The 24,829-nt window shown below is 49.1% G+C and overlaps 3 protein-coding genes across 3 annotated transcripts in view; 1 reads left to right on the top strand and 2 right to left on the bottom strand.

Moving 5' to 3' along the window:
- LOC112113148 (galectin-4-like) overlaps window positions 1-3,445 on the top strand; it is a 34,808-nt gene extending 31,363 nt beyond the window's left edge. The window contains exon 9 of the mRNA XM_026658885.1: window positions 3,302-3,445. Within this exon, the coding sequence (XP_026514670.1) occupies window positions 3,302-3,445 (144 nt within the window). The remainder of the gene's footprint in view (window positions 1-3,301) is intronic.
- The window catches only part of LOC112107877 (zinc finger protein 271-like), an 879,239-nt gene that overhangs the window by 759,600 nt on the left and 94,810 nt on the right, over window positions 1-24,829 (bottom strand). The window lies entirely within an intron of this gene.
- Window positions 17,237-24,829, bottom strand: part of TRAPPC6A (trafficking protein particle complex 6A) — a 7,805-nt gene continuing 212 nt past the window's right edge. Inside the window, exons 2-6 of the mRNA XM_026658889.1 lie at window positions 24,012-24,079; window positions 22,259-22,376; window positions 20,662-20,745; window positions 18,763-18,856; window positions 17,237-17,637 (exon numbers count right to left, since the gene is read on the bottom strand). Coding sequence (XP_026514674.1) covers window positions 17,606-17,637; window positions 18,763-18,856; window positions 20,662-20,745; window positions 22,259-22,376; window positions 24,012-24,079 — 396 coding nt within the window. The 3' untranslated portion in view covers window positions 17,237-17,605. The remainder of the gene's footprint in view (window positions 17,638-18,762; window positions 18,857-20,661; window positions 20,746-22,258; window positions 22,377-24,011; window positions 24,080-24,829) is intronic.

Below are 24,829 nucleotides of genomic sequence, written 5' to 3'. Positions count from 1 at the left end.
TCGGAGCCGACTTACCCCGTTGTGAGGACGGCGGCAAATCGACCTCCGCGGCTCCTCCGTCGACGGCGCTTACTCCTACCTCCGCTGGTGGAGTAGAAGCGTCGATTCAGGGATCGATTGTCGCGTCCCGACGAGACGCGATCATTCGATCCCCGAGAGATCGATTTCTACCCGCCGATTCAGGCGGGTAGTGTAGACTTGCCCTAAGACACGAGAAGTAATTCTTCTGCTCTACTCCGTGCGGATTAGGCCTCAACTGGAGTATTGTGTCCAGTTCTGGGTGCCACATTTCAGGAAAGATGTGGACAAATTGGAGAAAGTCCAGAGAAAAGCAACAAAAATGATTAAAGGTCTGGAAAACATGAGCTATGAGGGAACAATGAAAAAACTGGGTTTGTTTAGTCTGGAGAAGAGAAGACTGAGAGGGAACGTGATAACAGTTTTCAAGTATATAAATGGGTGTTACAAGGAGGAGGAAGAAAAATTGTTCTTCTTAACCTCTGGGGCTGGGACAAGAAGCAATGGGCTTAAATTGCAGCACGGAAGGTTTAGGTTGGACATTAGGAAAAACTTCCTAACTGTCAGGGTGGTTAAGCACCGGAATAAATTGCCTAGGGAGGTTGTGGAATCTCCATCATTGAAGATTTTTAAGAGCAGGTTAGACAAACACCTGTCAGAGATAGTCTAGATAATACTTAGTCCTGCCATGAGTGCAGGGGACAGGACTAGATGACCTCTGGAGGTCCCTGTCAAGGAAGGGGAAGAGTATCTTCGGATACAGACTGGCTAACCTAGTGAGGCCGGCTTTAAACTAGGTTTGATGGGGGCAGGTGACAAAAGCTCACATGTAAGTCCAAAACACGGAAACTTGGGTGAAGGGTCAGAATATGGGGGGAGAGGGGGGGAACACAGGCAATCACAGCAGGGACTATGGAGAGAAGAGGGAATATAGAGGGGAAATCAAATGAACATCTTAGATGTCTGTCTACTAATGCAAGAAGTATGGGGAATAAACAGGAAGAACTAGAAATACTAGTGAATAATCACAATTGCAACATAATTGGCATCACAGAGACTTGGTGGGATAATTCACATGACTGGAACATGGGTATAGAAGAGTACAGCTTGTTCAGCAATGACAGGCAGGGAAAAAAGGGTGGAGGCATTGCCTTGAATATCAAAGATATATACACTCTAACTGACGTAGATGTGATAGATCTTGATTTTAGTAAGTTTTTTGATATTGTCTCACATGGCCTCATCAACAAACGAGAAATATAGGCTAGATGGACATATTATAAGGTGGGTGCACAACTGGTTTGAAAAGTGTACTCGGGGAGTACTGATCAATGGTCCACAATCAAGCTGGAAGGGCATATAAAGTGGAGTCCCACAGGATCGGACCTAGGTCTGATTCTATTCAATATCTTCATACATGATTTGAATAATGGCATAGAGAGTACACTTATAAAATTTGCAGATGATACCAACCTGGGAGGGAGGGATAGCTCAGTGGTTTGAGCATTGGCCTGCTAAACCCAGGGTTATGAGCTCAATCCTTGAGGGGGCCATTTAGGGAACTGGGGTAAAAATCTGTCTGGGGATTGGTCCTGCTTTGAGCAGGGGGTTGGACTAGATGACCTACTGAGGTCCCTTCCAATCTTGATATTCTATGATTCTATGGGAGGGTTTGCAAGTGCTTTGGAGGAGAGAATTAGAATTCAAAATGCCCTTGACAATCTGGATGAATGGTCTGAAATAAATAGGATGAAATTCAATAAGGACAAATGCAAAGTACTGCACTTAGGAAGAAATAATCAATTGCACAAATACAGAATGGGCAATAACTGCCTAAGAAGGAGTACTGCAGAAAAGGATCTGGGGGTTATAATGAATCACAAACTACATATGAGTCAACAATGTAACGCTGTTGCGGGGGGGGGAGCAAATATCATTCCGGGATGTATTAGCAGGAGTGTTGTAAGGAAGACATGAGAAGTAATTATTCCACTCAGCACTGATAAAACTTCAGCTGGAGTATTGTGTCCTGTTCTGGGCGCCACACTTCAGGAAAGATGTGGACAATTGGACAAAATCCAGAGAAGAGCAACAAAAATGATTAAAGGTCTAGAAAACATGACCTATGAGGAAACATTGAAAAAAAATGAGTTTGTTTAGTCTGGAGAAGACTGAGCGGGAACATGGTAATAGTCTTCAAGTACATAAAAAGTTGTTATAAAGAGAATGGTGATAAATTGTTCTCCTTAGCCTCTGATGACAGGATAAGAAGCAATGGGCTTAAATTGCAGAAAGGAAGATTTAGGTTGGACATTAGGAAAAACTTCCTAACTGTCAGGGTAGTTAAGCACTGGAATAAATTGCCTAGGGAGATTGTGAAATCTCTGTCAATTGAAAGTTTTTAAGAACAGGTGAGACTAACACCTATCCAGGTCTAGTTCAGTGGTTCTCAACCTATTTACCATTGTGGGCCACATATGCTGCTCTCTATGTGTTATGTGGGCTGCATCCACACAATATATATACTACATGTATGGCCCTGAGGATGTCACATGGGCCACAGCTGTATGCTGATTGGCCGCAAGTGGCCTGCGGGCCATGGGTTGAGAACCACTAGTCTAGATAATACTCAGTCCCGTCTCAGTGCAGGGGACTGGACTAGATGACCTATTGAGGTCCCTTCCAGTCCTACATCGCTATGATTTTATGTAATTAAAGACTGTACAATGATGCTCACACACAAGGCAGATGAATTAAGGTTGCTGGGCAATATTAATCCCTAACATCATCTAATTTTTGAGTGCTTGAATTTGCAACCCTCATGTTCTTTTAATGTAGGTTTTAAAAATGTGATTTTATATACTCTGATCTGCTCTCCCCATTCGTCTCCTTTCCCAAGCAGGTAAGCTTTCTGCCTGAAACAAATCTTGTAAAGATACTTCTGAGGAAGTGGAGGTTGAGTTGCATACTGTGTTCCCTATCAAAAGAACTTGAAATAAACACTCTGTGATCATGTAGCAAGGGGTGAGCTTGGCGATAAGCCAGCTGCCGTTTTATTTCAGGAGCTCTGTTAGAAAATGTTACATTTGTGGTTTTGAGACACGCATTCATGTGGCATCAAAGACGCAGGTCAGGAGAAGCTTTTCTTGGCTTCAACTTTATCTTCTTGGCTAATGTGCTGCAAGATGAACTGATGGCTCCCCTGGGCCTTGTTATCAGTGTAACAGGTGTTCTTGTATCCTTGGGTGTCAGGGCACACATGTAAATCTTCTCTCTCCTCCAGATGGAGATAATGAACACGAGGAACTGCTACCAGGTCTCGGTGAATGGGCTGCACGTGTTTGACTATGTCCACCGCCTCCCTGCCAACCAGGTGGACCAGCTACAGATAGCGGGGGATGTGACACTCTCCTGTGTGCAGTACTGATGGCCCCTCCTGGGCCACTAAATTCTCACTATTTGACTCATCCTCCACTCCACAGCCCTCTCATCATCTTCATTCAACAGCTCCACTGCCGAGCCTGGAGATCTCAGCCACCAAATCTCACATCATACAGAAACTCTGAAGTCTCACTACAGGGGTTGGGGGAGGGAAAGGCTTCTCTCATTGTCTCATTGTCTCTTTTTTGTCTATATGCATTTCTGATACTGTAGCTTAAAGCAGTGGTTCTCAACCTTTCCAGACTACTGTACCCCGTTCAGGAGTTTGATTTGTCTTGTGTATCACAAGTTTCACCTCGCTTAAAAACTACTTGCTTACAAATCAGAGATAAAAATACAAAAGTGTCACAGCCACACTATTACTGATGAAGTGCTGACTTCCTCATGTTGACTATGTAATTATAAAATAAATCGACTGGACTATAAATATTGTACTTACAATTCAGTCTGATGCTTGAGCCGTTTTTCACTTGTGAGCCTTGCGGCCCAGGCGGCGTGGCTAAAACATGTAAATTAGCTTTATGGGGGCCCCTGTGGCAATGGGCCCCAGGCAGTTGCCCTGCTTGCCACCCCCTAATGCCAGCCCTGCACTTGTGAACTCATAGACTCATAGACTTTAAGGTCAGAAGGGACCATTATGATCATCTAGTCTGACCTCCTGCACACGCAGGCCACAGAATATCACCCACCCAAATCCCTAACCTATGCCTGAGTTATTGAAGTCCTCAAATCGTGGTTTAAAGACCTCAAGGTGCAGAGAATCCTCCAGCAAGTGACCCGTGCCCCATGCTGCAGAGGAAGGGGAAAAACCTCCAGGGCCTCTGCCAATCTGCCCTGGAGGAAAATTCCTTCCTGACCCCAAATATGGCGATCAGTTAAACCCTGAGCATGTGGGCAAGACTCACCAGCCAGCACCCAGGAAAGAATTCTCTGTAGTAACTCAGATCCCACCCCATCTAACATCCCATCACAGACCATTGGGCATATTTACCTGCTAATAATCAAAGATCAATTAATTGCCCAAATTAGGCTATCCCATCATACCATCCCCTCAATAAACTTATCAAGCTTAGTCTTGAAGCCAGATATGTCTTTTGCCCCCACTCCCTAAACCGATCCAGTAACCTCCCCTGGGTGTCGTGACCTCCAGGTTGAGAAACACTGAGCTAGATGATTTGAGTACCCCCTGGAAGACCTCTGTGTATTCCCAGGGGTATGTGCACCCCTGGCTGAGAACCACTGGATTAGAGTTCCAGGGCCTGATTCAACCCTATCTGATGATGAGTTTGGAAAGGGTGGGGAGGTTGTTTGAAAGCCTGACAAAAACACCATATCACCTGTGGGTGAACACTGTTCACCAAGCGATCACTCTATATCTGACCTCTCAGTCCTCATCCTCACAGGAAACCTGCACAACACTTTCAAAAAATGAGCCTGGGAGCTTAAATTCATAACTTTGCTAGACACTAAAAATCATGGACTGAATAGAGACACTGGATTTATGGTTTATGACAACAATCTGTAATCCCCAACCCTCCTCCCCACCAAGCTTTCCCCTCCCAGTGACTGGAGGGGTGCTAACAGGCTACTTCACCTTTGAAATATGTGCTATTTACTTCTGCTGAACAATCTGTTCCATCTTGTATTTAGTTGTGACTATGACAAAGTGGAGGATTTTCTTTGAGTTTTGCATGAATACTGTGTGGATCTCAGTTTCCTTGTGTGCTGCGTGTGTAATGAGGCGGTGGGAGAGGGAGTTTGTTGTTGCAAGGGACCGGGTGTGACCTCACCTGGCAGTCGGGACCCCAGAAAACTGCCTGGAGATGGGGGACCCTAGTGACCAGGTTCAGATGCTCAATAAACTCTTCTGCTTTATGCTGGCTGAGAATCACTGCAGGCTAGAGATTGGGGTTGCATTATTCCCTCTGGGCATGGAGGCCCTGGGGTCCAGAGCGAGTGGACTCCCTGAGGGGCCCACAGCGAGAGACAGGCGTGTTGAAGGCTCAGAGAGGTTCCAGAAGGTGCAGGGGCCTACGGCTTAACCCCCAGGAGAGAGTGGACCCCCAAGAAGGTCTGTTGCTCTGAAGGGGGTTCCTCCCAGGGACCGTATGGAGCCGAGAGAGAGCACGAGTCATGTGAGTCCGTGACAGTGACACTCTGAGTAACTTTCCCAAACCTGAAGAAGAGCTCTGTGTACGGTTGAAAACTCGTCTCTCACCAGCAGAATTTGGTCCAATGAAAGATATTATCTCACCCATCTTGTCTCTCTAATAAAATTAACATGGCAAACATTACATGGATTAAAAACTGGCTAACTGATAAGTCTCATCATAGGGGAATCACCGAGTGGGTGTGCTTCTAATGGGGTCCTGCAGGGATTGGTTCTTGGCCCTATGCTATTTATGTTTTTATCAATGACCTGGAAGAAAACATAAAATCATCACTGGTGAAGCTTGTAGATGACACAAAGACTGGGAGAGCGGTAACTAGTGAAGAGAACAGGTCATTGATACAAAGTCTTTAAATCAGCTATGCACTGAGAAATGGAATGTCATATGGAATATCATCTCTTGCAGCTGCACCTCCAGCCACTCAGACACTAAACCAGCGGTTCTCAACCTATTTACCATTGTGGGCTGCAGGTTGAGAACCGCTGCGCCAGACACACATTGGCCTGCCCAGCCCTGCGCTGCCAGCCTGCCCCTTCCTCTCGGGGGCAGGTCCATGCCAAGCGCCACACCAACCCCCTGCCCAGTGCTCCCCTGCCCAGAGACACCCTCCAGTCCCCTATGCCCAGTGCCCCCGCTAAGACTCCCCACAGACCCATATGCCCAGCGCCCCCCTGCTCACAGACCCCCCACTGCCCAGTGCCCCATACAGCCCTGCCCCCACACCTGCCCAGCACCTCCCACAAACCCTGCACTGCCCAGAGTCTCCCCACAAACTCCCTCAGAGACCCGCTCTCCCGCACCCTTCCCCCCAGCCACATTCACCGGCCCCACTGGGAGGTGACTGTGTGTCAGGGTTCCCTCCCCACTCTGAACTCTGGGGTACAGCTGTGGGGCCCACATGAAAGACCCCCTAATCTTATATGCCACCCGCTTAGGCTAAAAACTTCCCCAAGGTACAGATTCCTTTCCTTCTCCTTGGACGGTATTGCTGCCACCACCAAGTGATTTAGACAAAAATTCAGGAAAAAAGTCCATTTGGAGTCCCCGTTTCTCCAAAATATTCCCCCCAAGCCCGTTCACCCCCTTTCCTGGGGAGGCTTGAGAATAATATACTAACCAGTTGGTTACAATGTGAGCACCTTGGTTTTTAGGACACTGAAAATCAATCAGGTTCTTAAAAGAAGAATTTTATTTAAAAAAAAGTCAAAGCATCACACCTGCAAAATCAGGAGGGAAGGTAACTTTACAGGGTAAATAAAAAGAGTTAAAACACAGAGGATTCCCCACTGACTCTGCTTCCCAGTTACAAAACAGGAATGCAATGACCTCTTAGCACAGGGAAAATTCACGAGCTAAAACAAAAGATAACCTAACGCATTTCCTTGCCTTACTTACAATTTTTGTAACCTTAGATGCTTATTTCAGGTATGTTTCCAGGAGATGTTTTTTTCCTGCCTGAACCCTCCCTCCGTCCAGAGAGGGAACAAACAAAGGGAGCACAAACAAAACCTCCCCCCACCCAGATTTGAAAGTATCTTCTTTCCCCATTGGTCCTTCTGGTCAGGTGCCAACTAGGTTAATTGAACTGATTAACCCCTTACCGGTAAAGCGATTCAGTACAGCTGCTCTGTGTATGTTTATGACACTGTGTCCGCTGGGCTGAGCCGGCAGCATGGCCGGGGATTGCTCTGGCCCCTTGGGAGCGGCGCGATCAAATCCAGCTTATTATCCAGACTGGACTCCCTCAGGACCCACTTGCCCGGCAGGGCCGCCTGCATCGGACTGCTGAACTCTTCTCCTGCCACAGGGGGCTACTTCACCTTCCCTGCTGGCAGGAGCGTTCCAGCTGGGCTGCACGGCACCATCTCCTCCTCAGTCGGCCCACTGACCCATAATGCGAGGTAACCAGAAAGATTTCGTGGTTAATTTTGGTAGTGGACTGACTTTTTATAGCTCTGCCTTCACAGATGGTTGATGGGCAATTCTGACAATAATTTGTAACAATTTAGGCTCAACCCTACTGAGACATACTGTACCCATTCATTATTATATGTATCAAACAGATCTTTTTTGTTGTTTTAAAAGGTGCTTCAGCACTTTACCCTTGCCTGATATTACCCAGAACAATTTATGCTAAACTAGGAATTTGCATTTCAGTGCGTTCCATGGCTAAGGCAGTTCTATTTTGTAATTTCAGCTGTTTTTGTGACGTTCATAAAGGTCGGAACCTTAAGTCCCACCTCCCCATTCCAGGCATAAATATTGGTACACCTCTACCCCAATATAACGCGACCCGATATAACATGAATTTGGATATAACGCGGTAAAGCAGTGCTCTGGGAGGGGGGCTGCGCACGCCGGTGGATCAAAGCAAGTTCGATATAACGCGGTTTCACCTATAACGCGGTAAGATTTTTTGGCTCCCGAGGACAGCGTTATATTGAGGTAGAGGTGTATTTCCTAGTGGCTTCCGGATTTTATTTGTATTTTTATTGTACCATTTTAAGAGGATTTTTGGTTCCCTGACGGGGATTCACGATTGATTAGTTAGGGGGGAATTATTCTTGGCCAGGGGAGAGATGGCGGTGGGCTTTCCCAAGTTATTCTTAAATATCTGGGACATACAGGCCCCCAAGAACAGGGACTGCCAAACCTTATACTGAGGTTTCATGGATTTGGAAGTAGGAGTGGTCGAGCAGCGTCTTATGGTTTGAATTCCAGGGGTCCTTTTTTGTAAAAAGTTCAAGACATTATTAATCATGCAGAAGGTTTAATTTGTGAACCATGTACCCATTTTAACTTTTTATTCTTTTTAATACGGTATACCAATGGGCTGAGGCGGTCCACTATGGAATAAGATTCCGTCCATTTTGATTTCAGGGAGTGGTGCCTTTTTTTTAATTTAAGATACATAACTTGATCCCCTGTTTTCCATAGGGCCACTTTGATATGCTTTTGTGCTTGAATTTTTTTATTTAGTTGTTTAATAGCTTGATTGACCCTGTATTGAAGAGTGGTTTTATCTTCTTGCAGCTGCTTAAGCCACTGCAAATGTTTATGCTGTGTTACATTAGGGGTCTTTCCCCCGATCTTGAGTTAGGTGGACAGGGTCAATCATAAGATGCATAGAGTGTCCAAATATAATTTGGAATGGCTGAATTTTGGTTTGTAATTTGTTGCTGCTGCGGATAGCTGCTAAAATTAGAATCATAGATTATCAGGGTTGGAAGGGACCTCAGGAGGTCATCTAGTCCAACCCCCTGCTCAAAGCAGGACCAATCCCCAGACAGATTGTTCCCCCAGATCCCTAAATGGCCCCCCTCAAGGATTGAACTCACAACCCTGGGTTTAGCAGGCCAATGCTCAAACCACTGAGCTATCCCTCTCCCCCATAGAGGCAGCTTGTCTGGCCAATTTTTTTCGGTGTGGTTTACTACCTTCCGCAGTGCTGCCTTAATGGTGCGGTTCATGCGTTCTACCTGACCTGAGGATTGGGGTCGGTATGATATATGAAACTTTTGTTTGATTCCTAAGGCTTGCAAGATCAAAGTGAATTTTTTTTTCACAAAGGCCCCCCCATTATCAGAATCTATTCTTTCAGGGGTACCCTATTTACACACCATCTTATTAAAAACTTCTTAGCCACCACCTGGGTGCTGTTGGTTTTAGTAGGAAATGCCTTTACCCAGCCTGAAAAAGAATCAGTTATTACCAACGGGTATTGAAATTCTTTTTTACTTTTAGGCAACTTGTCAATGAAATGAATCTGGACTCTATGCCAGGGCCCATGCCTTCGTTGGTGCATCATGGGTTGCCAATGAAGGGGTCGTGCACACCGCATGCAATTCCTTACACATGTTTTCACATTATCCTCCATGGTTTTCTATTTTGCAACTTGTTTTACCCTATTTAAGGTTTCCTTTACTTTTTCAATCATGAACTGATGGGCTACATTAATTAGTTCTTGCCTCTCTGCCTTTGCTGGAGTTCGGTGATTTACAGCATCATCCGTTGGTTCAGGGGCCTCGGTAGGGGCGCCTTTAGCTTGGCTGCTAGTTACAATTGCTATACTGTGTTGCCAGGCTACGTTATTAATAATAATAATAATTTCAGATATATCTATTTCATAGAACTGGAAGGGACCTTGAAAGGTCATCAAGTCCAGCCCCCTGTCTTCACTAGCAGGACCAAGTACTGATTTTTGCCCCAGGTCCCTAAGTGGCCCCCACAAGGATTGAACTCACAACCCTGGATTTAGCAGGCCAAGGCTCAAACCACTGAGCTATCCCTGCCCCCAAACATATAACCCTCTGGTTTCCTGGGGTGTTTCATAGACTATCAGGGTTGGAAGAGACCTCAGCTAGTTCAACCCCCTGCTCAAAGCAGTACCAATCCCCAACTAAATACCCAAATGGCCCTCTCAAGGATTGAACTTACAACCCTGGGTTTAGCAGGGCAATGCTCAAACCACTGAGCTATCCCTCCCCCTGTTCCAGCGGGCTTCCTCGCTTGTTTCCTTGTTATGGGCTTTTACATGTTTGATTTTCAATTGGTTAGGATTTTCTGTTACCCACCGATAAATCCACTTTTATTTATTTAGATATGCAATATCTTTACCATCCGCCGCCCTCCACTTATTTTTTTTTTCCAGTCCTGCATTCAGAACTGAATTCCCTTTACGCAAAAGTCGCTATCAGCGTAAATATACACTGGTCGCGGGGAATGCTCATATTGTTTCAGAACCTGATAAATGGCATGTAATGCAGCATGTCGGCTGACCCATGGTCCAGCTGGCCCTGAATAACGTTTTTATTTAAATTGAGAGCTGTATATTTTACACACTTTTTTCCATGTATTATCATTGGACTTTCATCAGTGAACCAAATATGCTTCACTTGCCCTACTGTATTCAATTTCTCCAGTGGAGGTGCTTGTACTAAAGCAATTCTTTGCCCCAGAGTGATCTCTGGCCAGTCGTGTCGGTTTTCTTTTTTAATTAAAGCGTGTGTTAGCATGTCCGGTTTTGACACTGTTTCTGTGGTTACCCCGTTGTTAATTAAAATTAGAGTCCATTGTGCCATTCGGGTATTAGAGACTTTCCCTCCCATCAGCTTTCCTGACAAAATGTATTTTAGTGGAGTGTGGGTGCTTTGAATAGTGATTGGAGCTATTCCTGCGAGTGGCTTAAAAGATTGCACTGCCCAGATGGCTGCCAGGCCAGCGCCGTATTATTGCCTAGGCCGACAAGGCCTAGGCCTAGGGCGGCAAATTTGCAGGGGCGGAAGCTCCCCTCCGCGCCCCGCCCCCTGCTCCAGCTCACCTCCGCCTCCTCTGCAAGTGCGCCGCCGCGTCCTGTTTCTCTCCCCTCCCAGCGCTTGCGCCGCAAAACAGCTGTTTCGCGGGGCAGGGAGGGACGGGGGAGGAGGGGGAACGCCACGCGCTGGGGAAGAGACGGGGCTAGGGGTGGGGATTTGGGGAAGGGAGGGGGCAGGGACTTTGGGGAGGGGGTTGGAATGGGGGCGGGAAAAGGGCGGAGTCGGGGCGGGGCCAGGGCGGCAATTATTTCCCGGCCTAGGGGCGGCAAAATTATTAATCCACCACTGTGCCAGGCATTCACGTTCACAGGGATTAAAATTTATCTCAGCTCCTTGTAATTTCCTGGATTTAGATGAGTTTTCCCTTTTTATTATTTTGTAATAGGGTAGCAGACAAGACTGTATTGTTGGCAGCTGGGTGAATAACAAAAGGCTGTGATTCATCAGGGAAGCGCAGTGCCGGAGCTGAGAGAGCTTTTTGCTTTAAGAGCCTTAAAGCAGCGTCCTGCTCCCCTTCCTAATTCCCCTTGGTCTTCTTTTTTAATAATCGCCACAAGGGGTGTGTTATTTTCGCATACTTGTAACTGTGTGAACTGAGAAAATTAAACCCTCCCAACAGTACGTTCAGGGAGTGAGCGTCAGTAGGCGCTGGCATTTTTACTAGGGCTCTCACTTTGCGCTGGTCTATTTGCCTTTCTTCTTGTTCAATAATTATACCCCAATATCAGGGGGTAGCCGTGTTAGTCTGTATCTACAAAAACAACAAGGAGTCTGGTGGCACCTTAAAGACTAACCGATTTATTTGGGCATAAGCTTTCGTGGGTAAAAACCTCACTTCTTCAGATGCATAGAGTGAAAGTTACAGATGCAGGCATTATATACTGACACATGGAGAGCAGGGAGTTACTTCGCAAGTGGAGAACCAGTGTTGACAGGGCCAATTCAATCAGGGTGGATGTAGTCCACTCCCAATAATAGATGAGGAGGTGTCAATCCCAGGAGAGGAAAAGCTGCTTCTGTAATGAGCCAGCCACTCCCAGTCCCTATTCAAGGCCAGATTAATGGTGTTAAATTTGCAAATGAATTTTAGTTCTGCTGTTTCTCTTTGAAGTCTGTTTCTGAAGTTTTTTTGTTCAATGATGGTGACTTTTAAATCTGTAATAGAATGATCAGGGAGACTGAAGTGTTCACTTACTGGCTTATGTATGTTACCATTCCTGATGTCCGATTTGTGTCCATTTATTCTTTTGCGGAGGGACTGTCCGGTTTGGCCAATGTACATGGCAGAGGGGCATTGCTGGCGCATGTAATATGTAACTTGGGGCTGCACCAATTGAACCTTATCTAAGGCTACTTTGAACCCCGTTGTCTGAATTAGTGCCAAATCCTTTTTCGTTAGTGTTTGATTTTGTGCCTCGGTTTCCCCTTTTTTATACAGTAGACCAAGTTTGCAATTTTTTTTTATTTTTCCTTTTTTTTTTATCCCTTTTACAATATACATTACACATATTCTGGGGAAAATGCACATTCCTTTTACAGTTTAACTTTTATAACATCAGCCATATTAATTTTTACATAAGGTGTAGCTGGGGTTTTTTTGTGCTCGCAGAGTTTTTATGTACCCTTATCAGAGCGACAGTTTCATTACACAGAGTCACCTTAAGGCTCAGTGTGGGACACTGTCTTTTTTCTTCTTCTTTTACTACAACTCTTATTTGCTATTTTGTTACCAAAAAAACAAATCCAGAATCTTTTTTCATTCTCCTGGTTTTGACGGCGACTTTGGTCTTTTAAAAAGATATTGAACTTATAAAGCATTAAGGGACCTTAAGGGTTAAATGCTAAATATCAAAGCCAAACAACACTAGTTACCTGTGTTTGGCAAAAAGTATTTTTTGGTTTTGCAACTTTGAATGGTATTATTTAAAAACAAAACCAATTGGTCCTTAGAACCGGACATATTTATACACACAGAAAGATACATACACATTTTTTTTTAACATTCCTCTACACTGCTCCATTTTTACATAGCAGTACACAGATTACATCCCCTTTATACATTTGGGAGCAGTTAAGTTCCAATAGAAACCCCTTATGTTCTTTTAGCAAATTTGACTAAATTGTTTATAGTCAAATGATTTAAATCAGAGTGTGTCTTTGCCTGGCTTACTGACAGACATTCCTTCGGAAAAGGGCCCATCTTCCCTTCAGCATGGGTGCAAAGAAACCAAGAATTTTCTTTCTATAATACTTTTTAAAAAAACATTTTTACAACGTTTGACTGCTTAATTTCCTTCAGCCTCTGCAGTGTTAACTTCTTACCTTTTTTTTTTTTTTTAAATCACTTGCTTATCTTCTAAAAGGACACCTTCATCAACTCAGATTTCACCATTCCAAGGATTGTTCCGGGGATCTGAAATTCCCAAGCCTGTACTTCCCTTTTTTCTCACTCCTGCCCCTAGGCCCTCGGGGCTTCCAACCTGGTTTTCAATTTTTTTTTAATCTGTTGCCTGCCTGCTTGTCTGGGCCCGATCCTGTTTTCCTCACTGAACCGTCCCTTTTTATGGACACTGTCTTTGTTCCACTACCAATTTAGCAAGGAGGGTGGGCTCCTTAACTATCCCCCACCCCTCCTGGTCCCTTTCCTTAAACGTTTTTTTAAAACTGTGAAATTACCACAATATCACTCACAAACAAACAAAATACTACACTGTATATATCTTATCTATATAGTTTTCCCCAACAGGAGCGAGAACTCTAATCCTCCCCCTATTGCCCGGCACTTCTACGACCGGGGGTTTATACACCAAATATAAAAACCCCTCCCAGGGATCAGAGCGAGAAACCCTAAGTTCTCCTCTTGTGCTCAGTCTTGCTACGGCTGAGGCTGTATGCACCTAGGATTTTTCGGTTTGGAGCGAGGATCTCAAAGTCCTCCTCTTACTGCCTGACCATACTACAATCAGGGGTATACCCACCTGCAATTATTTCCCCGCAGCAGTCTGGGGTGGAGAGAGGGATCTAAACCTTTCTCCTGTTTCTCAGCCCTGCTACGACCGAAGGTGGGGATACCTTTTAATCATAAACATTCTCAATTCATAAAATACCAACAGTGAATACAATATTAACCACACCTGGTTCCCTGTTTACTGCCCAGGATCTTTATGACCGGGGGTGTGCACACCTGAATGTATGGTATACCTTCTTAGCAGTATTGTCAATAATTACAGCACATATTCTTCTAAACTCTCAATTCTATTAGACTGGGCAACATCTAGATTAAGCAGTTTTTCTCACCCCGTTGGATATTGCAGTCCTTAATATACAGGTTTGTTCCTTAAACCTGGGCCAATCTCCTCTTTGAAGTCTTGTCTTCTTCTCAGTGTCTTGGTTGCTTGCAGCGTAGGTGAGGGCAGGAGAAGGGCCCAGCCTGGGCCCCCTGTGTTCAGTTTTATACCTTCAGTCCATGTGCTGGTAGAGCACAAGTCCAGGCATGGCTGGGGGCATTGCTGAGTCCCCAGGCAAGATTGGGCAATTCCCCTGGTGTAGCCTCATGCAGGTGAGTCATTGCATTGTAGCTCCCTTGCTGGACAATGGCTGTCGATGGTTATTTGACACCCGCCTGGGCATTGGTTACTTTCCTTACTGGGGAGCTAATATCTGGCTGATTCCCCAATTTACAGCAAGCTTTAGTGACAACCATACAACACAATTCTCATAACTTCATATGCATTAATGATGTACATATACGGATAGAAAAATGACTTTCAGCAGATCATAACCTCTCCCTTGATACCTTATAAGGCATGCTTTATATGCAAGATCACAATTATATGTAAATGAGGAATATGGGGTTACAGGACGCTCCCCCAAGGTATAGAATGTCACAGTGGTACCCAGTCAAATGCCTTACAGAAGTCTAAGTGTACCACATCAACACTGCTATCTTTATCAATCAGACTTGTAATCTCACCAAAAAAAGAGATCTGAATTAGGGTTGGATCTTTACTTTGTATTTCCTGGTTTTCAGAAGTTTGAGTGTAGCTGGACTCAGTGTTCTGGAGGGGCATGAATGAGTAGAATCATAGAATATCAGGGTTGGAAGGGACCTCAGGAGGTCATCTAGTCCAACCCGCTGCTCAAAGCAGGACCAATCCCCAGACAGATTTTTACCCCAGTTCCCTAAATGGCTCCCTCAAGGATTGAATTCACAACCCTAGGTTTAGCAGGCCAATGCTCAAACCACTGAGCTAACAAAGTTTTCTGCTCATGAACAGGAGCTGTGGAATGTTATGGGGTATAATCCCTCACACGGGGGCTCTGGGCCCTTTTTCACACTTCGGAGCCGCGATAAGTATCTGCTGACTTCTTCGTTTCCTGCCATTATTTGGAGGTCAAACCTGCTTTGGGAAGCTCTGACAGACTCCACTGGGCCATGCTAAAGATGCAAAAACATTTCCTAGTGGCCCAGTCCTGTGAGGGACTTTAATTGCTGTTAGTGATTCATTAGACCAATACTGCAATACATCCATGATGTACAGAAAGCTCCAACCCTCTCAGATCACCATTTCTGGGCGCAAATGTCTCTTAGGAACGTGTGCCAAGCTGGGGCTTTCATCAGACCTCACGGCCTGGACTCTGATGGGTGGAGAAAGCAAGAGCAGGAGCCTGGGGGAGCGAGCCTGGAGCTCAGAGACAGCAAAGGGGGCGCAGAGCAAGGTGCAGAGCATTGCCGTGCTCTGACCAGCTGCACACAGCACAACGTTTCATTAACAAGCCCTTTGTGTGGCTGCCCTGCATGGGCTCCTGACAGTCTCTTCTGCTCCGCTGCCTCTTGTGTCGCTGTGGATTCATTGCGGTACCTCACTGGAAGTGTGGCATCACTGAGGCTAGGTTGTGTCAGCGGAGGAATCAGGCAAGAGGCAGCACCTAGGACTGGGAATTATCTGGGGCTGTGGCCATGCTTGGCACCTGGCAGAGCTGCCTGTGTTGGCCGGTGCCCACTGTGCACACACACCGACCTCCACCATTCAGGGCCTGCAGATGCTGACAAGCTGTCCCAGCAGAGAGCTCCAGAGAGAACACACGTAAGGTATCTCCCCTACAAGGAGCAGCGGGAGAGCCCAGGGCCGCCACTGGCGTCTGACAAGGGTACTTAGGGCTGCCTTTTACTCTCGCTACAGTGGTGCTGCAGTCCCTGCATGCCATACTCCATGTGAATTGGAGCCCTGATTGCTGGGTCTGGAGCAGAGGCACTGACTTATTTTCCCTCGGGGGTACTTCACCCCCCAGTCTGCCCCGAGGTCCCGCCTCCACTCCGGCCCTTCCCCTGAGGCCCCGCCTTTGTTCTGACTCTTCTCCCCCCCCTGCTCTGCCTCTTCCCACCCCTGCTCTGCCCCCTTCCCCGAGGCCCCGCCCTCACTCCGCCTCTTCCTGTCTCCACTCCAACCCCTTCCCCGAGGCCCCTGCCTGCCTGCTGCTCTCCGTCCTCCCCCAAGCGCCTCCCAAACAGCTGATCTGTGACACCACCGAACAGCTCTGGTGGGTGCTGGGCACCCACTATTTTTCTGTGCCCCTCTCCCTCCCACAGGCTGCAAGCAGCAAGAATCAAAGGCCAGCAAGAACTCACAGGCTGGAAGAGCCAAACCCCTGATCATGGAGCCACTCCCACTATCACAAAGAAACAAATGGTTCCACCTCCCATCTTTCCTCCAACAGGTGCGTTGTGAGCAAGACATGAGACGTCATTCTTCCGCTCTACTCTGCCCTGGTTAGGCCTCAACTGGAATATTGTGTCCAGTTCTGGGCACCGCATTTCAAGAAAGATGTGGAGAAATTGGAGAGGGTCCAGAGAAGAGGAACAAGAATGATTAAAGGTCTAGAGAACATGACCTATAAAGGAAGGCTGAAAGAATTGGGTTTGTTTAGTTTGGAAAAGAGAAGACTGAGAGGGGACATGATAGCAGTTTTCAGGTATCTAAAAGGGTGTCATAAGGAGGAGGGAGAAAACTTGTTCACCTTAGTCTCTAAGGATAGAACAAGAAGCAATGGGCTTAAACTGCAGCAAGGGAGGTTTAGGTTGGACATTAGGAAAAAGTTCCTAACTGTCAGGGTGGTTAAACACTGGAATAAATTGCCTAGGGGAGGCTGTGGAATCACCATCTCTGGAGAGATTTAAGAGCAGGTTAGATAAATGTCTGTCAGGGATGGTCTAGACAGTATTTGGTCCTGCCATGAGGGCAGGGGACTGGACTCGATGACCTCTCGGGGTCCCTTCCAGCCCTACAATCTATGAATCTATGAATCCCTGCTCACCCAGAGACCTGAGAATCACTCCCAAAGCCTCAGGTCACAGCCACCACTTTTCTGCTACTGCACGTCTGACAGGGAGGGATATTCTTCACACCCCTCTAGCTCGAGCTCATTCACTTCCATGGGGTAGGACTGGAACACCAGCATTAGGCTGCCAGGCCAGCCCCACATCTGACGGAAGCTGGCTGGTTACCCGGGAGAGCAGCATAGACGAATGGAAATCAAAAACATTTTATTGCAAACCTATGACATCCTGGTACCCAGAAAGCAGAAACCAGCTCCACTGAAACAGGGCTGCAGCCTGCTCCACTGCCTCTCTTCTACCCGTTCCCAGCCGCCAGCAAGAGGTCAGGATTTCTGAATCACCACTTGAAATTTACCTGGCAGAAAGAGAAAGCACTGAGCGTGCAATGCAGGCCCTTCGCGAAGGGGAGGACACAGAAAAAGGGAAATGCTGCCATGGCCATAGGCGCCGACTCCGTGGGTGCTCAGGGGCTGGTGCACCCACTGGCAGCCAAGCTCCCCCACGCCCCACCTCCTCCTCCCCTGAGCGTGCTGCGTCCCCGCTCCTCCGCCTACCTCGCAGCGCTTCCTGCCTGGCCACCGCCAAACAGCTGTTTGGCCGCTTTGGGGTGGGGGGAGGAGCGGGAACGTGGCGGGGAAGAGGAGGGGCCGGGGTGGGGATTTGGGGAAGAAGGGAGGGGGCGGAGTTGGGGCAGGGACTTGGAATGGGGGCGGGGCAGGGCCTCATGGAAGGGGTGGAGTCAGGGCGGGGCTGGGGGGTAGAGGAGGGTCGAGCGCCCACCGGCGGGAGCAGAAGGCGCCTATGACCATGGAAAGAGGCTGGGTTAGAGAGATCTCATGGCTGAGAAACCTCTGCCTGGGAAATCACTGTCCTGGCTTCATCCATGCAACCCCACCAAATACAGAACCAAGAGCCCACATCCGACTCCCTGGGCCTCTCTTTCCCTGGACACATTCCCAGACACCTCTTCACTGAGCGCTAGCTAGGAGGGGTCCCTTTCGGAAGTGTATATTGGGCAGGGAGAAGGTTGGCCCCTCTGGCACACCCTCCTGTACTACACAGGCGGCAGCAGGGCACCTTCCTCCACGTGCCTCAGCCTCTAGGGCCTCTCCAAGAGAGGAGTTCAACCTGCCTGGCCCGCTCCATCCTGGCCCCCTCTCCAGAGGCCACCGGCCAGGGGAGCCAGGTGACGATAGCTTTGTGACAAGGGCTACCCCGTTACCAAGAACTGGACTCAGACCTTCTGTCTCCCTTGTTCCACAGAACAGACATCAGCTGGCTGGAACACCTGGGCAATGCCCAGCACATCACACTGCAACCCAAGGCTCTCCAGGGCTCTGACAGGCAGGGAAGTAGGGAGCAGGGGGGCACCCCCTTCTTCCCTAGAGCAGGGATGGGGGAGGGGTATATCCTAAGGTGCCCTGGCTTGCGTCCTACTGGATCTCAGTTCCCTCTCCCCACGCAGAGGCTAACTACTTACTGGACGGCATCACCGGCACCTCGGCAGTCACAGTGCTGTCAAAGCCCAGGTTGGAGAGAGCTCCTTTCACAAGGCCACATGTAAAGGCGAGAAACTACAGGAAAGGCAGAGAGCCGGTCAGTTCTCCCCTGGGGGGCATTCTGGAGCAGCAGTACTTGCCCTAGGTAGAGGGGGATCGAGCTAGGACTCACTAGCTAGACTGGGAGTGACTCTCTCTATGTGCAGACTGCCCCAGTGGCTAACCAATAGAATCATAGACTATCAGGGTCGGAAGGGACCTCAGGAATTAGGGAATTATCCTCACAGTCATGGACTCTTCTGGTGAAATCCGGGCTTGCCCAACTCAGTGGGGGTTCTACCATTGACTTCAGTGGGCCCAGGATTTCACCCATCCATTGTAAGACCAGAAATAACAGTTATGATCATCTGCTTGGATCTCTTACATAACACAGGCCAGATAACCTCCCCCACCGATTCCTGCATCAAGCCCGTAACTTAGGGCTGAGAACAGCGTCTCTCTGTAAGATGTCCCATTTTAATTTAAAGACTCCAAGTGGTGGAGAATCCGCACCACCCTTAGGTGAATTCTCCCAGTGGTTAGTTACTCTGACTGTTAAAAATTTGTTATTCCTACTCTGAGTTTATCTAATTTCAGCTTCCAGTAACTGGAACTTGTTCTAACTCACTTGGCTAGATAAAAAAACCAGAAATCTCCTCCACATGTAACCGTAACTGTCTTTTGGATAAACTACAGAGACTGAACTCTTTAGTTTCTCCCCAGTCATTCTGGTAGCTCTTCTCTGCACCCGCTCCAATTTTTCCAACACCCTTTTTAAAACGTGGACCCCAGAATTGGAGGCAGCATCTCAGTACTGGTCTCATCAATGTTCTACAGAGGGAAAATCACCCTCCTGCTACTACTCACTACTCCCGTTAACCGTGGGCGGCGGGTATAACAGGCCAGAGGAGGCTGAGCCGCCCCAAACAGCCCAGCGTGGCCCTGCCCATGCTTCGCCCCCAGACCCTCTCCTGCCTGCTTCCAGTTCCCGCTCTTCCCCCGTGGCTCGGGTGGGGGCGGGCCAGCCTGTGGCTGGGACTCGGGGCGACTGGGGCCAGTGCTCGCACCGCCCAGCGCATCGGGGCTGGGGGCCGCCCGCCCGCCCACCCGGCGCTCTGGGGCTGGGGACTGCCTGTTCGGCGTTCCGGGATTGGGGGCGCTCAGGTGGCCTGGGGAGCCAGTGGCCGTGGTGGGGTTGCTCTAGGCTCTGGCGGGGATGGGGCAGGGCCTCAGGCAGAAGGGAAGTGGCTGGGGGATAGCCTGCCCCAATGGGCGGTTCACACGCCACCCATGCCATTAATGCATCCGAGCATCCCATTAGCTCTTATATGGGCTTTGAAGAGTTACACGAGCTCCAAGTTCAAAGGACAACAGTGATGGACTTCACCAGAGGACCTGGAACCCAGAGCACAGGAGAGCAGGCCAGGTCAGAGTCCATGCAGCTGTGTTTATTATTTTAGTACATCCAAGGTATGCTGTGGCCCCCCAGATGAGGTAGAAAGGCCTGGTCCCTGCCCCAAAGATCTTATAACCTAATATGGGCTCTCTGAGCTTGGGAGGGGCAGTCAGTCACAGGGGGAAAGCAGCCACAAGGCCTACCTGGTTCGGATTCAGCTTCCAGCTTGGCTTGCTAGACAGCTTGCAAAGCCTGGCAAAAGCCAACATACAGCATGTCCACGACTGCTTTGGAGGAATTTAATCTGTTGGGTTTTATATGGGGGATCTGAACACTGAAGAGGGGTTTAGCCGTGATGACAGAGGTCACAGTGCAGCCTTTCCTGTGGCCCTGACAAACAAGGAGGAGGTGCTTCTACTGGAGGATGTCCCCACGTTGGGCTTACCTTGGGTGCCTCCTCCAGGTACTGCTTCCCATTGGACAGCTGGCTTAGGAGGAGGAATTGATTGTCTTGCAGCATGTAGGTTCCCTGCGGGAATGAGAGATCTGTGGGTTTGGGAGGCAAAATAAGTCAAGATGGCTGGGCCTCAGAGCCGCAAATACTAGGCCCGTTAGAAATGAAACCAAGAGTCAGACTGTGTGAGCAGCATATACCAGGGTGCCCCCTGCGCAGCACATGAGATCATCACCATCGCCTAGAAATCCATCACTGACGGCCACAGGCTCACGCAATGCCAAGCCCCCAATCCTAGCACAGCAGGAAGGGCACTTCCTTCCACTAAATGATCCCAGTGCTGCTCTGCGGGGGGAGTACTCCAGCTGCCCCTTGGTCAGTGCACTCGCTGTCTCTGATGCAGCCTTCAGAGGGACCCCTGATCTGCAAATGGCACCTCGGAATCTAAGTCAGGTCAGTTCCAGAGCAGGGACAGGCACAGGACTCCCAGAACACTCTGGTCCAGTTCTGGATACATTTCATGGTCTTTGTATTAATCTCTGAGCTCTAATGGGCTAGGACCTGCCAACCTCAGTGACCACCTCTCTCCCCAGGACAATGGGGACAATAGGGTGGAACTCTGGGGCTGGGCATTCTTACTGGAGGGTCCTCAGCTGAGGAGCTCTGTTCTCCTGGAAATAAGGCTGCGCTTGTGCCACACACCCCTGAGCCACAATGCCAGACTCAAATGTTTGCTCAGGCCTCTTGATACTACCTGGGGCAGCAGCCTAGTCCTTTCTCCACCCTCCTCTTGGAATAAGCTATGGAGCAAGAAGTACTTTGGGGAGAATAACAGGAGTACTTGTGGCACCTTAGAGACTAACAAATTTATTAGAGCATAAGCTTTCGTGGGCTACAACCCACTTCTTCGGATGCATATAGAGTGAAATATATTGAGGAGATATATATACACACATACAGAGAGCATGAACAGGTGGGAGTTGTCTTACCAACTCTGAGAGGCCAATTAAGTAAGAGAAAAAAAACTTTTGAAGTGATAATCAAGATAGCTCAGTACAGACAGTTTGATAAGAAGCAAGTGTGAGAATACTTACAAGGGGAGATAGATTCAATGTTTGTAATGGCTCAGCCATTCCCAATCCCTATTTAGCCCTGAGTTGATTGTGTCTAGTTTGCATATCAATTCCAGCTCAGCAGTCTCTCGTTGGAGTCTGTTTTTGAAGTTTTTCTGTTTTAAGATAGATTTTGGGGAGAATGAATGCTTCTCTTCTCACCCGTCTGCATGGTGCAGCAGGGACACTGAGATAAAATCATGGACTATCAAGGTTGGAAGGGACCTCAGGAGGTCATCTAGTCCAACCACCTGCTCAAAGCAGGACCAATCCCCAATTTTTGTTTGTTTGTTTGTTGCCCCAGAACCCTAAATGGCCCCCTCAAGGATTGAACTCACAACCTTGGGTTTAGCAAACCAATGCTCAAACCACTGAGCTATCTTCCCCTCCTAAGGAGGAGCCTGCAAAGGCCAAGACAAAACTGTGGGAGAGCATCCAGTCATCCTGGGAGCAGGGGAAAGCCTCGCAGCTCTTACCTGATGGTTGGTGCGCAGATTATCCACCTGCTTCTTGAAGACGGTTATCCACAGATCCTTGCAGAGGAATTTCAGGGCGTCCAGCTCATCCTTGAATGACGGAGTCTCCTTTGTCAACCTTCAGCAGAAGGGGGAAATCGCAGCGTTTGGTAATTGTCTCTTTGAATGGGTCCTACAGTATCAGGCAGCGGGACTAGAGAAAACCCGGAGCTGAGTCACCTGTCAGAGCAATGCTGACAGGATCATTGGCAGACTGCCCGGGGCTCTAGCTCCATCAGTTCCTGTTTCCCTTCTATCTTGTCAAAAGAGATTAAGCACTAGATGTATCAGAAGGGAAGTTGGATTTACTCAGGGCTGGGCTTGGAGCCCTGCCCGGGAAGGGAGCTGGGAGCCCCTTCAGCACAAGCAAGGGGGATTGAAGCCACTCCGGCGTTTGGAAGTGCTTTTCACTTAACAGCTCAACAGCATGGAAACAGAAGGGCTAAACATTTTCAGAAACAACGAAGTCGCTTAGGAGCCTAAATATCATTCACTTTCTGTGTCTATTTGAGTCAATGAGCTTCAGGCTCTTAAATCACAAATGCGCTTCCTTTGTGCTCTCTCATGGTTTTAGGACACATCCCCCATGGAATCAGCCACCCCGGCCTAGCCCAACATCCAAAACTCTGCCCATCAGCTAAGCCAACAGTGGGCAGGAGGAACTGCAGGAGGGCAGACAGCCCAAGCAAGGGGAGCCCAGAGCAAACGGTGCCAAAATTAGAAGTGAATCCAGCTTCAGGACCCCTGCCATGTCCCGGCCCCTCCTGGGCAGTAGCGTAGCTAGCGGGGTGCAGGGGAAGCAGTCGCTTCCCCTCAGCAAATTTGCCAAAAGCGGTGCCTTTCCAAAGGCGGCTGGAGGAGCGAGGGGGGGCGCAGGCTGGCTGCGGGCGGCCATGGGGGGGCAGCGGGGGCGTGGCTGGCGGCGGGGGGGGGAGCGGGGGGGGATCCATTCCATGTTTCATCTCTGACCCCTACCTGTATCATGGGCCAAACCGAAATCCAAGAGCTAAAAAAAACTCTCAATCTGGCTTCAGCCATCACAGACTGACCTCATCCTTACTCTGAATTGTATTGATTGGCTGGTATACACAGTATCTCAGTTCTAGGCTGAGAGAGCAACATAGAAGGTTTGTGTGGGTGTCTGATGAACAAATGTGGTTTGGGTGGGCGGCGGGTGTGCGGCCGGAGGAGCGGGGGGAGGCGCAGCATGCGGCCCGCAGCGCGGCTGGCTGCCACAGCCGGAGGAGCAGGGGGGGCGCAGGGTGGCGGCCGGCAGCCACGGGGGACGGCGGGCGCAGCTGGAGGAGCGGGGGGGCGCAGCATGGCGGCCGGCAGCCGCGGCCAGAGGAGCGAGGAGGGGGGCCTGCGGGGGTGGCATGGCAGGGCTGGAGGAGCCATGGGGGGTGGAGGGGCGGTGCAGCCGGAGGAGGAGCCAGCCAAGGGGGGCATGGCCAGAGGAGGAGCCAAGGGGGGGACGCCTTTTTTATGTTTGCTCCCCCTCCTCTTAGAAGCTGGCTACGCCACTGCTCCTGGGGCCTTCCCTCCCTGGTGCTCATCGGGCTCCATTTCAGACTCTGATTCACTCCCAGTTCACAGGGACCGCTTTGTACTGGGAGCTGCTGCCGATCTGTCGTCCATGTTAAACTTCCTCCTCCACCGTCACTCCATGAATCTCCCACCCCACCCCGCCTGTGCTCTGGTACTCTGCACTCACCTCTCCGAGAGTCCTTGGCCCACTCGGAAACCCACTCCCTCCAGGGCACCGAGACCTTTCTCCTGTTCCTGTCAAACACCACAGATGAAAAGGCTCAGAATGGAGTCAGTGCACCTGAACCATTTGTCTGGCGCTGGGATTAGCCTTGCCTAGCAGCCCCTCCATGGCTTCAGAAGGGTGGGAGAAGGTCTCTGACCTGGAAGCATCAGGGCAAGATGCAGCATTGTGAAGTTGACGCTGAAGAGTGGGGTATGGTGGGTTGGGTTGAGGTGGGGTAGGGGAACCTGATGCTCACTCTGAAGTTTCATCGATTTGTTGACTCCAAGGCCAGAAGGGACCATTGTGAATGTGATCATGTAGTGTAGGGTGACCAGATGTCCCGATAAAATCGGGACTGTTCCACTATTTAACCCTTTGTCCCACGTCCCGATCAATGTATGATTGGGACGCCATTTGTCCCGATATTCAGGTAAGGAGGCGAACGGAGGGAGGCGCTGACCCCGTGGGTGCTCCAGGGCTGGAGCACCCATGGGGAAAAATTGCAGCCAAGCTCCCCCTCCTCGCCTCCCCCCCTCCAGCGCTTCTTGCCACCTAACAGCTGTTTGGCGGCGCTTAGCGCTTTCCAGGAGAGAGTGGGGAGGAGCGGGGATGTGGCGAGCTCAGGGGAGGAGGCGGAGAAGAGGCAGGGCAGGGGCGGGGACTTGGGGAAAGGGAGTGGAATGGGGGCGGAGCAAGGGCGGTGCAGGGGCAGGAAGAGGCGGAGGGTGAGCGAGCACTCACCCGGCAGAAGGGAAGTCGGCGCCGTAGGGGTGAGTGGC

This window comes from Terrapene carolina, unplaced genomic scaffold (genome assembly GCF_002925995.2).
Source record: "Terrapene carolina triunguis isolate 2854851 unplaced genomic scaffold, T_m_triunguis-2.0 Scaffold517, whole genome shotgun sequence".
NCBI classification, from domain to species: domain Eukaryota; kingdom Metazoa; phylum Chordata; order Testudines; family Emydidae; genus Terrapene; species Terrapene triunguis.
Note: the sequence above shows the minus strand (reverse complement) of the source record. Positions and strands in the feature narration are given on the sequence as shown.